The 12,242-nt window shown below is 37.1% G+C and overlaps 2 protein-coding genes across 8 annotated transcripts in view; one reads left to right on the top strand and one right to left on the bottom strand.

Moving 5' to 3' along the window:
* LOC145670277 (uncharacterized) overlaps positions 1-5,249 on the bottom strand; it is a 28,893-nt gene extending 23,644 nt beyond the window's left edge. For both annotated transcript variants that reach the window (XM_081738713.1, XM_081738714.1), the window contains exons 1-2: positions 2,664-5,249; positions 847-1,086 (exon numbers count right to left, since the gene is read on the bottom strand). In XM_081738713.1, coding sequence (XP_081594839.1) covers positions 904-1,086; positions 2,664-2,876 — 396 coding nt within the window. In that variant the 5' untranslated portion in view covers positions 2,877-5,249 and the 3' untranslated portion in view covers positions 847-903. The remainder of the gene's footprint in view (positions 1-846; positions 1,087-2,663) is intronic.
* Positions 1-11,731, top strand: part of Coq2 (ubiquinone biosynthesis protein COQ2, mitochondrial) — a 345,825-nt gene extending 334,094 nt beyond the window's left edge. For 5 of the 6 annotated variants that reach the window (XM_081738711.1, XM_081738706.1, XM_081738712.1 and 2 more), the window contains one exon: positions 11,444-11,731. In XM_081738711.1, coding sequence (XP_081594837.1) covers positions 11,444-11,623 — 180 coding nt within the window. In that variant the 3' untranslated portion in view covers positions 11,624-11,731. The remainder of the gene's footprint in view (positions 1-11,443) is intronic. The other variant, XM_081738710.1, reaches the window with a different exon arrangement.
* Positions 11,732-12,242: the final 511 nt, after the last annotated feature.

The following is a 12,242-nucleotide window of genomic DNA, read 5'->3' as shown; positions in this document are numbered from 1 at the left end:
GATTTGGAAGTAATAGTGAAAAATGCACCGCAATGCTACAATAAGGTTATAAGTCACTTTCTCACATTTATGTAACTGTTGAATTCAATTATGCTTTTCTTGTATTCGTATAAATATTTCAAAAAGAGTTAAGAGTTGGAGAAGAACACCCTTCTAATAATAGTTGTTCAGAAACGTCCCTAAAATGTCAGTTCAAAACTTTCACTGACACAAGCATTACTTGCCACCTGTTAAATGGAATGGAAAGCTGAGCACCAAGAGAAAACTATATTTTTCAATCAAAATTGAAGGAGGAATGATTGTGCTATCATGGCCACAAAAAGATTAGAAAAATAAATAAATAAAATCGAGAAATAATGATTTTTTTGCAACATGTCCTCTAGCACCCTCTAACAGCAAAATGTGGAAATACCGGAACGAAAAAGACACCATTTTGACGTATGTGAATCTCAGATATCCATTGGCCTTTTTTTTTTTTTTTTTTTTTTTTTTTAATGAGTTAAAGAATAAGCCTCCAAGAGATATTCTGAAGTTAACAATTTTACGAGCAGAAGGCACAGTTACAAACCGTGGGTTGCTGAAATTTGGTTCGGGTTGCGACAATGTAAGTCATGTATTTGATTGCCATCACAGTAAAGATACAGCAATAAAATATATCTGAATTTACTCATTATAGTTTGCATTGCAGCGAAGGAAATTATGCAAAGAAAAGACATTGTGATCGAAGTACATGATATAATGAACGCCCTTTCAAAAGAGCCGGTGAAATGATATTCAACAAGAAATTGCGGGATATTTTATGTCAAATACATACATACATGCAAACATAAAATTGCTTTACGTTACCTTTAATGGCACAAACAACATCTTGTCGAAGGGTGTTTTTTATTGATCCATGTCCACTCACTGATGATGTACAAGTTGTTCTTTAGTGAAAAGAGCCGACATCAAATTTCTTGTCAGTTTTGTTGGGCACTTGTTTGCAGCAGCTAGACACTTTACAAGTACAAATGTTTTAATTCTTACCTTCGGATAATCTGCACTCAATGTAACTTCATTTGAAAGAGATGTACATGGGTCAACGACCTGTGGATTTAAAGAAAATCATTATAATACAAATTATGATCCTTTCCAGTGGTATGTTTCTAGAAAATAAAGAACCCTAATGGCTTAGGTTACGATATCATAGCTACATTTTATGATTCATACACAGCTCTATTACCTATCAAAATAGAAATGTGCCCTGGAGCTGCGAAGGCTAAAATGAAATGCACCGCTGATCCTTTCACAAAAAAAAACTCCCACCTTAGTAATAGTTATTTTAATAAGTGATAACAATTAAAAGGCAATGCCACGACCGCATAACGTTCCTTAGTTTAATATTCAAGAGACGCGGATTCAAATCAAGTAGCTGGCTGTTACCCAAACCAGTCTTTTCAGAAGCTAATCTGTTTTCACGGGAACAAGATAATCTGTCTATAAAATTAGCTCTAGCAAACGCATTTCTAAACCTTTTTGACTAAATCTACTTGTAAATAGTGCATAGACAAAGTAAAAATACTTTTATATTAGTAGATGTACTCCGAGACTATGAGGTCACACTATGTGCATTATAGGTTAGTAATATGGGAGAGGAGCATCTGGTCTATTTACCACCTGATTCTTAAAAATAGTGCTTTCAACACATGCTGTGGCTCCAAGAACATATTTATGCAATACGCATTGTGATTTCATTCATTGTACGGTACATAAAACCTTGTGTTTTAATATGCACGACAGTGGTTAAATCACTCTACGTATACCAATAATTCAGGACTGGGGCTCATGCGATTTAAAAATGAAATGAGATCTTTGGGGTTTACGTTCCACACTTATGCCGGCTACGGTAAAGGAGACGGTGATAATGAGGAATGAATAAAAGGGTGGAATGAAGAAAGTGGGAGGAAACGGGAGAACCCCGAGGAAACCCACGCACACGGTGTTTGTCCATCACAAAGTTTATTTGGGCAGGAGCTGGGATTGAGCCCGGGACCCAAGCACCATAGGTTAACGCTCTACTACTAAGCCACCGCGACCCCTCATGTGATTTAAAGTGACAGTAGTGCATTAATTACAAGGGCACATCTGTGTATTTAACTCCACAGCGTTAATGATAGTTTGTCAGTTAGACGACTCTTGCGCTCTTATGCTTAATGTACTATTATAGGTACGTGGGTCATTTTAAATCACAAGAGCTTCTTTAACTATTACCGGCAGATGAAATCACAATGTACACAGCATAGCTTTTTTTCCCCACAAAATGTGTAGAAGTATGCCACGTATTTAATCGTCTGGTGGCAATTAGATTAGAAGACCCTCTTCCATACTATTACACATTACGGATACGTGCTTGCACATTACTTTCATCACAGGAAGCTAGATTATATAACTATTACCACTTAAAATAACTCAAACTATATGTAAGATTTTCTATATGTGATTCAGTAGACCATCTTGTGTACGAGTGTTACCGACAATAAAAAAAAAAAAATGTTGATAAATATACTATTTTCATCAGTAGTACTCTTGGTATATTACATTGTGAAACGTCGTAAAACTATAAATTAATACAGCTAATGAATTAATGGTAATAAATGATATTCATAAAAAAAATAGCTACTCACACTTGAACAATTTGCTTGTATATCTGTAGATTCATTAGAATAATCAGCATCAATGAGATCCAACAGAAATTTTTTAACAACCGGTGGAACAGTCAAACGCTTTTCAGTGGACGTTGATACGCACTGTTTTTTCAATGCTGCTACAACACATTTCTCTTCCTGTACTTGCTGTTTCAGGTCTTCGATCTGCTTTTCTAACTTTTTACAATTCATACACACATCGATTCCGTTCTTGTATCTGCTTCTGCTTCTTTGGTACCTTTTAGGGGACTTTCAGGAAGCTCTTGAGGAAATCTATCATCTTGTATATAAAATGCTTCTTCGAATTCTTGCCGTAGTCTACGTTGCTTTACTTTCGGTGGTGAATTTTCATCTTGGGAGTTTTCACCCAAACTTCCATTGCTGTTTTCATCAGCACTTTCTTCTGATGACTCATGTAGTTTTTTCTCAGTCAGATTTTGTACTTGTAACGTAATAATCAGATCATAATGAACGCTAAATGAATTTAAGACATGTTCGATACCAGAACAGTCTCTCAATCAATTTTTAATTTCCGCATAAAACCATAAAGTTCTATTCCTTCTCATACTAAGGTAGCTTAGGTTTTGTTAGGTTACATTCAGTTAAAACACGGTGCTGGTTTACTTTTGCCGCATCACGTTTTGGAAGATTTACGGGTAAAATTCAATACTTTGCTTCAAAAGACATATTTAAAGAGACCATATTTCTGCAGGCGATAGAATTAAATACAAAGCAATACACCAGTATTTTAGATTTAAAAGTGTAGGGTTACTACTGTAAAATCATTACAAGTGATCTACAACGGATAAAATAAATCCGTTAATGACTGACTGACTGTATCAGATACTATTTTCCACCAGCATTTATTTCAGCACAATATACAGAAGCCGTAGTTTTCGTTTAAAAGTGGAGCGCTACTAGTATGAAACCATGACAAGTGCCATTGAAACTCATATTATTATTGTCAAAACCTGTTTTTAGTACTCTTGCTTGTACCCACCGTCGCCGACACGCTTACTTTCTTCGGACTCACCTTCTCGCTAGTGACAGCCCCCCAGCTTGACCCTACCCTGATTCGGCTACATAGCATTCTAGTGCTTTTTTTATAGTAGCCACGTAGCACAGATATTTCTACGCTAGGTTGGTTTTCTGCACTATAGTTTTTATGCCACACATCCGGCCGTTGTGTATATATACGCAAATCATAAAAGAATTGTAATGTTTCAATAATCACATCAGATGGCGCCCTTGAATTTTAGCTATGCCAAGTGAGATATTTTCATGTCGCCCAGCAGAAACCATTCAAGAAACAAAAAGAAGGAAATTAGAGAAAGAATTATATTTTTTCAACAATTATTTTGAGTGATGTGCCAAAAGTAAACCTCCAGGTAAAATACAGTCATCGCAGTTAGTTACCTGTACGGTTTCGCTTTACACTATTTCTACATATACCTTTTTATCACACACACACTCACACACACACACATATATATATATATATATATATATATATATCACTAAATTCAAAAGCAAATGAGAAACGTGCTTTAACTGTTGGCGTAGTAATGCCATTGCAATGAACAGTTAACAGAAATCGAACAAACTTGTCTGCCATACAAGAGGTTTTACGTTCAAATGAAATAACAGGACATAATGGTCTAATTTTCCGTAGTGTCTGCTTATTAATAGTTTACAAATGCCTGTATTGCACCCTTATTATTGTCACTATAAAATGTCATACATTTCTACTAGAAACAAATCCGAGGGCTTTAGATGGAGTTTTAAAAGTTGCATTTCCATGTCTTCACAATGAAAAACAAAAGTTCCTCCTCATATGTCACTAGCATGATTATTCACTTCATTAGCGTGGTCCAAAATTTCCATGCTAAGGACTTACATTATTTTCCATACTAATAACAAAACTGCGTTTCTCAGCTCCTACTGTCATGCTTTTGAGAAATTAACATTACTTGTATTGCTTAAATAAGTGATACTGTACAAATATGAACAATATCACACATTTAATACATACATTGACTTTCTCTGTCCCCACGCTAATGATAAACAATTTTCCTACTCAGACAGAAACTGAAACATACATTTCGTTTTGTCGTGGTTATGCAACGATTTTCCCTCCAACAACACCGGCCAATAAATGGCACACGAAAAGAATTATACCTGCACGGTTTTAAGATCGTGTGTCTCTTTTACGCGAACGACATATCGCTTTAAAATGTCTCCATGCTAATGACTGCAGACATAAGGGACAAATATTATAGAATTGGTATAGTATGATTAAATTAAGATTCGAAGTTAAGTTTGGAGCTTATTAAAATTTCAACATTAATTGAAAGTTGTCACTTACAACCAAAGACGTAGGAATAAAAACAGTCAGTTACTTTATATGAACTAAAGGCAATGGAATGTAGTTGGGGTCGTCTATGCTAGTGACATTCTCCATTTATTTTTAAATTTTGCACCAATTCATTTCCTGCAAATAGTAAATTGTAAGCAAGATCTGTGCATTATACTGTTCAAAAAACTGTATCACAATATATATTTTAATTTGAGCGCAATATTGTCTTCGTGTTTTTTTTCCTTTTTTTTTTTTTTTTTTTTTAATAAGTAGGGACCTCATTTCTGTCTTATTTTGAGAATCTCCCACACACACACACATTCCCCGCAGGCTCACTGGTTAGCGCGCGCCTTTGGTGCATGTAGCTTGAAATGCGATTTATGGTGGAAGCGCATTAAAATTTTGAATACGATACGGTAATTCGTATTCCATCTGAAAATCCAGTTCCCTTTCCATATAGCCTCAGTACTGAAAAGGGACAAGAAATTTTAATAAACAAACGAACGCTGAATACCAGAGAAGTGCAGAATTCAGATATGAGAGTTATATTTTAAAGGAATGGAAAATCTTGAAGAAGTCTTTATCAGAAGAAAAAAATTTAAATTATATCAGTGATGCTTATCTTCATATGTAAATCACATTTTAACGTTTTTCTGCCAAAGAAATATGTGAGATCCGAAAAAGCTCAATTAAACCCGTAAAAGCCCAAAATATCCAAAGACCCAGGTGGATTAGGCTTTTAAAAGAAACAATTAAATAAATAAATAAATAAACTTTTTTCTTCGAACCGTACTTAATATTTTTGGCAGCATTTGGTTTTAAGTGAAAATTACCTAATCGGCTGGGGTAATGAGTTGTTTTATTTGGCATTTTTTTTTTTTTTTTTTTTTTTTTTTTTTTGTAACATCTAGAGCGCCGCAACGATCTGTATTAGGTCCTTAGATATTTTGTTCTTTTTGTAAGCAATCTCGTGGACAATTTTTCTAAGTTTTTAAACATGTTTATTTTTTTTAGTAGAAGTTAAAGGAAATTACAACTTTCTATGACACTGAATTCCAAACTCATAAACATATTTTGGTCTTCTCATCATGTAATATGGGAACGAACACAATAGAATGTGTCGTTCTTACCATTAGTTTCAATATAGATCAAGTTCGAAAAACTATAATAGAAAGGCTGTCGCAGAGAAGGTGAGAGTAATTCATGTATGGGAAAACATCGACCTCCATTGGCTATCAAATATACTAGGGTGAAAATTTGGTTCATCAGCTTCCGATTGAGATCAAAATGAGCGCAATAGGTCCTGACTGTGTTAGAAGACAAGCATATACATGGACTCCTCCAAGAATCTTAATTATATATATAATACATCTTAATTATATATATACATATATATAATATATGCATATATAATATAATTTGCTTCAGAATACGTGAGTAAGTTAATAACTTTGTATCCCCCCATCAGCGGGTGTTTGTGTTCCTAATGGGGCCGAGGCAGCTGTTCACGCAACCCGAGTTTACTTCTCTTCTACTCACAGTGCTACTAAGGCGGTTGTAAAGTTGGATTTTCGTAACGCATTTAATGAGCTTCGCCGGGATACTATGTTTGCCGCAGTGATTAATGATTTTCCTTCAATTTATCGGTATGTTTATCAATGTTATGCTCAACCAAGTGACCGGTTTTTCGACGGAAACACTATTTCTTCTCAGAGTGGTGTACAACAAGGTGATCCTCTGGGCACAGCACTTTTCGCTATAACTATACACTCTTTAGTTAAATCACTGATACCGAACTAACCATTTGGTACTTAGATGATGGAACAATTGATGGTGAACTCGAGGTGGTTCTTTCATCCTTTATAGAAATAAATAAGAAGGCATCACTTCTTGGCTAGCATCTTAACTTTTCAAAATGCGAGGTGGGTTGTATTGGAACAGATGAAACGACATTCGACGAAATCTTTAGAAGATTTAATAAGGCTGAACCAGGCATACATCCTCTAACAATTCAGAATGCTTGTCTTTTAGGTGCTGCTCTCACGTCGGAAGCACTCACGAACGTGTTATTGAATAAAATATCAAATTTAGAATTATTCTTGTGTCGATTTTCCTCAATTTCAGCCCATTCAGCGTTTTTTCTTTTACGGGCATCTTTATCAATTCCTCGTTTAACCCATTTTTTTTATGATGCTTTCCATCTTGGCATGAGACTTCTTTGCTGGAAAAATATGATACTGTCCTGAAAACTGGCCTTGAATCAATTCTGAACTGTTCCTTAAATGACGACTCTTGGATATAAGCATGTTTACCTATTGGCTTGGGCGGTCTTGGTATTCGACGAGCTGTGGATATGTCGATTCCTACATTCTTAGCGTCATACCAAGTTTCTCTGCATTTAATCGAAGCTTTTCTTCCACAGGGTTATTGTTTGGACTCAGATGGTTCAATTCAAAAAGGCTTTAATAAGTAAGCAAGCTTAGCAGATACAAACCTCCCAGAAATTAGCAGAAAGTGTTATCAGTCATCTTGGTATACACCAACTGCATCTCAATTACATAATCATCTGTTACAATCTGTTGTAGTTCCGGAAGATAAAGCCAGGCTCCTCGCAGCCTCATCTCCCGAAGCGGGTGCATGGTTGATGGCGTTACCTTCTCCGCCTTTAGGCCTTCATTTGTCAAATGAAAGCTTTCGAATTGCTGTTGCCTTACGTTTAGGTTTAGCTGTTTGTGAGCCTCATCGCTGTCTAGCTTGTGGAGATGAGGTTAATCAACGTGGCCTGCATGGCTTTTCATGCCTGAAGAGCGCTGGTAGATTCGCCCCACACTTCTCCGTTAATGATGTAATACTACGAGCCCTTAACACAGCTGGAATTCTTTCACACAGCTGAAATTCCTTCAATACGGGAACCTTCTGGTTGCTGTTGTTCTGATGGAAAGCGACCGGACGGGATGACACTGGTTCCATGGATGAGAGGTAAATTTTGATTGTGGGACTTCACATGCGCTGATGCATACGCTCATTCAAGTCTCCCTCTGTCCGTAATGAACGCTGGATCTGTTGCTAATCTCAGAGAAGCTGAAAAGCAAAAAAGTACAACCACCTTCTCAAAAGTTTTGTTTTCACTCCAGTCGGTATTGAAACCACTGGTGCTTGGAGTGCAAGAAGTCTTGAACTCATTATGGAGGTAGGAAGACGCATTTCTTGTGTTTCCGGCGAAGTTCGCTCCATATCTTATCTAATACAGCGCATATCTGTTTCTATCCAACGTGTCAACGTCTCGTCGGTCCTTGACACTTTACCTCCTGGAAAGGAACTGGATGAGGTGTTCATACTCCGATAAGAATAGTTTATATATGTTAGTCCCTGGACAATAGTTTTTCTTTGACCTTATAATTATATGTTTAAACTGTAATTTATATGAATGCAAACAGTGTAATTATGTGATTTCGGTTTTGTTTAATAATTCTTGTTATAATTGTGTATGGAATTAGTGCAATTGTGACATTTTTATGAAAATTAAGTCATCTTGGATTTAGCAATTCAGTAATAATGAATTTGGTTGGCGATGAACTGGCTATATAATTAGAAAAACTTGAATTGTAGTTTGTCAGTGATAAATAATGTATTTTTTATATACTGTATTTTAACACATGAGCTGTGAAAAATCTAAATTAGAAGTGTATACAATATTTTAAACTCATGTAATGTCGCACTATTTACGTGAATATAATTTTACCAAAATTTAATAAAAATATATTCTAATAATTAATATATATATATATATAATATTCATAATCAGCCATATCGAGTAGCGTAGGTCTTTTTCAAATAGACACCAGTGACAGCTAAGTAAGCGACCATGCGCTCCTGCGTCTTTGTGAATGTCGTAGAAAATTCGTCGTCAGGTAGCGAACTGAAGAGAACTTGCGCTGCGGTGATCACTATTTTGTTCGTCATGGAATTTCAACCACGTGAAGCGGCCTTTAAAAGTGGAAATAACCAAAAGTCGCAGGGTACAAGGTTCAGGCTGTATGCTTGATACGGAAAGATGTTTTTTCTCTTGATCAGGTAATCCTGAAAATTCCGCGCTGTATGCAAGCATGCATTATCGTGGTGCAATATGAAGGAGTTTTTCAAATGCAGCCTCTTTTTTGCTACGTGTTGGCGCAGTCTCGATGACTCCTTGGTAATACACTGCATTTACAGTTTGCCTGGGAGGGTCAATATGTTGGTACGCGATGCCTCTTCGACCCCAAAATGCGATTAGCATCATCTTACCTGCGCTCTTCTCTTACTGTACTTTCTCCCTGCGAGGCGACTGTGGCAACTTCCACGTGCTGCTTTCTTGTTTTGTAAGCGGGTCAAAGTCATGGATCCATGTTTCATCGGCAGTTACGATTCGATCCAGAATGAGGGAATCGTCTTCCATACGTCTCTTCCACTGGGTAAAAACATCCGGGAACCGGTCAAAACCACCACAGCCAAAACACCCACACTCAAGAAATGTCAAAACGCCCACACAAACGGTCATAACTCCCACACAAATGGACAAATCTCCCAAACACACGAACGGTCATAACCCCCACAGCCAAAACCCCCACACTCAAGAAATGTCAAAACGCCCACACGATCGGTCATAACCCCCACACAAATGGACAAATCTCCCAAATACACGAACGGTCATAACCCCCACAGCCAAAACCCCCACACTGGTAATCGGTCATAACCTCCAACGGTCATAACTCCCACACAAATGGACAAAACAGCCACACATAGCAACGGTCACAATCCCCACATAAATGGACAAAACCCCCACACAAATGGACAAAACTCCCACATGCAGAAATTGTCACAACTGCCACACAAATGGACAAAAACCCCACACAATCGGTCAAATCTCCCACACTCTGAAATGATCCTGGTTGTATGTCTTCCCCTTGTACTTTTTAATAACATTTTTTATTCCACTTAAACTGATGTTGCAACTATTCTTCTTGCACTGTTTTGTAATGACAGAAACACTAAAGTGGGCGTCGTAAAAAGCTGCAACAAAGACGTGCAATCACGATATTTTCAGAGTGTGAAGGATTTGTCCGATTGTGTGGTGGTTTTGTCCATTTGTGTGGCAGTTGTGACAATTTCTGCATGTGGGGGTTTTGTCCATTTATGTGGGGATTGTGACCGTTGCTATGTGTCGGAGTTTTGTCCATTTGTGTGGGAGTTTTGACCGATCGTGTGGGCGTTTTGACATTTCTTGAGTGTGGGGGTTTTGGCTGTGGGGGTTTTGACCGTTCGTGCGTTTGGGGGATTTGTCCATTTGTGTGGGAGTTATGACCGATCGTGTGGGCGTTTTGACATTTCTTGAGTGTGGGGGTTTTGACCGTTCGTGCGTTTGGGGGATTTGTCCATTTGTGTGGGAGTTATGACCGATCGTGTGGGCGTTTTGACATTTCTTGAGTGTGAGGGTTTTGGCTGTGGGGGTTTTGACCTAGACCCAAAACATCCATACGCTGGGCGGAACTGATGCGAAGCAAACCGTCTTCATTTTCAAATGATCACGCAAAATTCGATAAACGGTATCCTTCGATATGCCCAAATGTTCAGTTAGCACTCTCATAGACATATGTGTATCATCACGAATAATTGCTACAACGATATTCACTAGCATCTCGTTAATCACGGACGGTCTTTGTCCAGGATGCGGAAGCAAAGCGCTTGTTTTGCGTCCACCTTCGGACAACTTATGCCATCGGTACACTGTGGCAGTACTCAGGCTGTCTTGGTCGGCATATGCCTGTTGAAACATTGCATATGTTTCCGCAGCACTTTTCCCTAAACGCCAAGACATTTTATGGCATGTTGCTGTTCATCTTGAATACTCATTGCGAACAGGAATCTTACATATAAAAATCTGTACAGATAAACAAAACACGTTCCACATACCTCAACGCAGCTGCTCAGTAACGTGGTTTAAAAACGTGTGACAACTTCCTATGGATACAAAATTAGTCATCATACATGACAAGACTAGTACCGAGACCATAAACAGTGTTGCCAAACCAGAAAAAAATCTGTCTCACCTTCTCTGCGACAGCCTTTGTGTGGTTATCAAAAGTCTTTTGAGTAGATGAGAACCGTGAGGTCGAGATACAAGTTCAGTAATATGAAATAAGCTAATCGAAAAAATCTTTTAAAATATAATGAAACTTGTAGTTTTGCGCTACAATTTTTATTCTTATTATTAGCGACGTAACATACTTAGTTTATTTTAGTAAACCTGTTTATCTCCTCAGCGGAATGATGTTTAAAGGTGAATATAATTAGCTTCTCTGTTGTTGTTTTGTATTTCGTTTTTACGTAGTGGGTTATTGAGGATACTTTTTTCTTTGCTTTCCAGGTTTCTACGCTAAATATCAACCGACCTGCAGACTGTAATGAGAAGTTTATGTCGAACAGCAGATTAGGATTTCTTTTATTTATTGGAATAATAGCAGGAAACTTACTGAAACCAAGTAGAAATGTTGATGTTAACAGCTTAGAAACTGTCGATACAAAAGCAGGAATTGCGTATTTGTAGCACTGCTTTTAAGAGAATATTTGTAAATAGCGTAACATTGTATTACCCAAGAAATTTTGCTTTGATATGTATATATATTTTATGTAAATACATTGTGATTTAATATCAGACAGATGTTGTGATTTCACAGAAAATTACGTTACAGCATAAAAATTGCTAATTAAATTAAATTTACATATTGTAGAACTTTGTCGTAGAACAATATGTTAAAACGAAGTGTCTGTAAGATAGTTTGAAAATTTTGAATCTTGCTGCTTTGATGTAATCATTTCAGCTATTTGATTCTTCTAGATGGATATATTGTGTATATGTAACAATAAAAGAAAATAGCGTATTTTATACATAAGGTGAGTTAAAAGTTCACCCTTCAGTTTTCGAAACGAAACGAATGTCACTATTCGGAGTTCACCGTTGTATATGGGGATGGAACGTTTCAGGGTACTTCGAGTTCATTAGTGGCAGCTCGAAATCCGCCATATTGGAACGAGGTCAACTTCTTCGAATGGAAAGGCGTTATATGGGCTTTGGAATGACACTAGAAAATTCCCATGAATCCATTTATATAATCAAATTTTAAATATCTGTTGTTCTTTGAGAACTATGAGCACGGACATTCAAC

This window comes from Thermobia domestica, chromosome 14 (genome assembly GCF_964235325.1).
Source record: "Thermobia domestica chromosome 14, izTheDome1.hap1.1, whole genome shotgun sequence".
Lineage (NCBI taxonomy): Eukaryota > Metazoa > Arthropoda > Insecta > Zygentoma > Lepismatidae > Thermobia > Thermobia domestica.
This window is presented reverse-complemented; position numbering and strand designations above follow the sequence as displayed.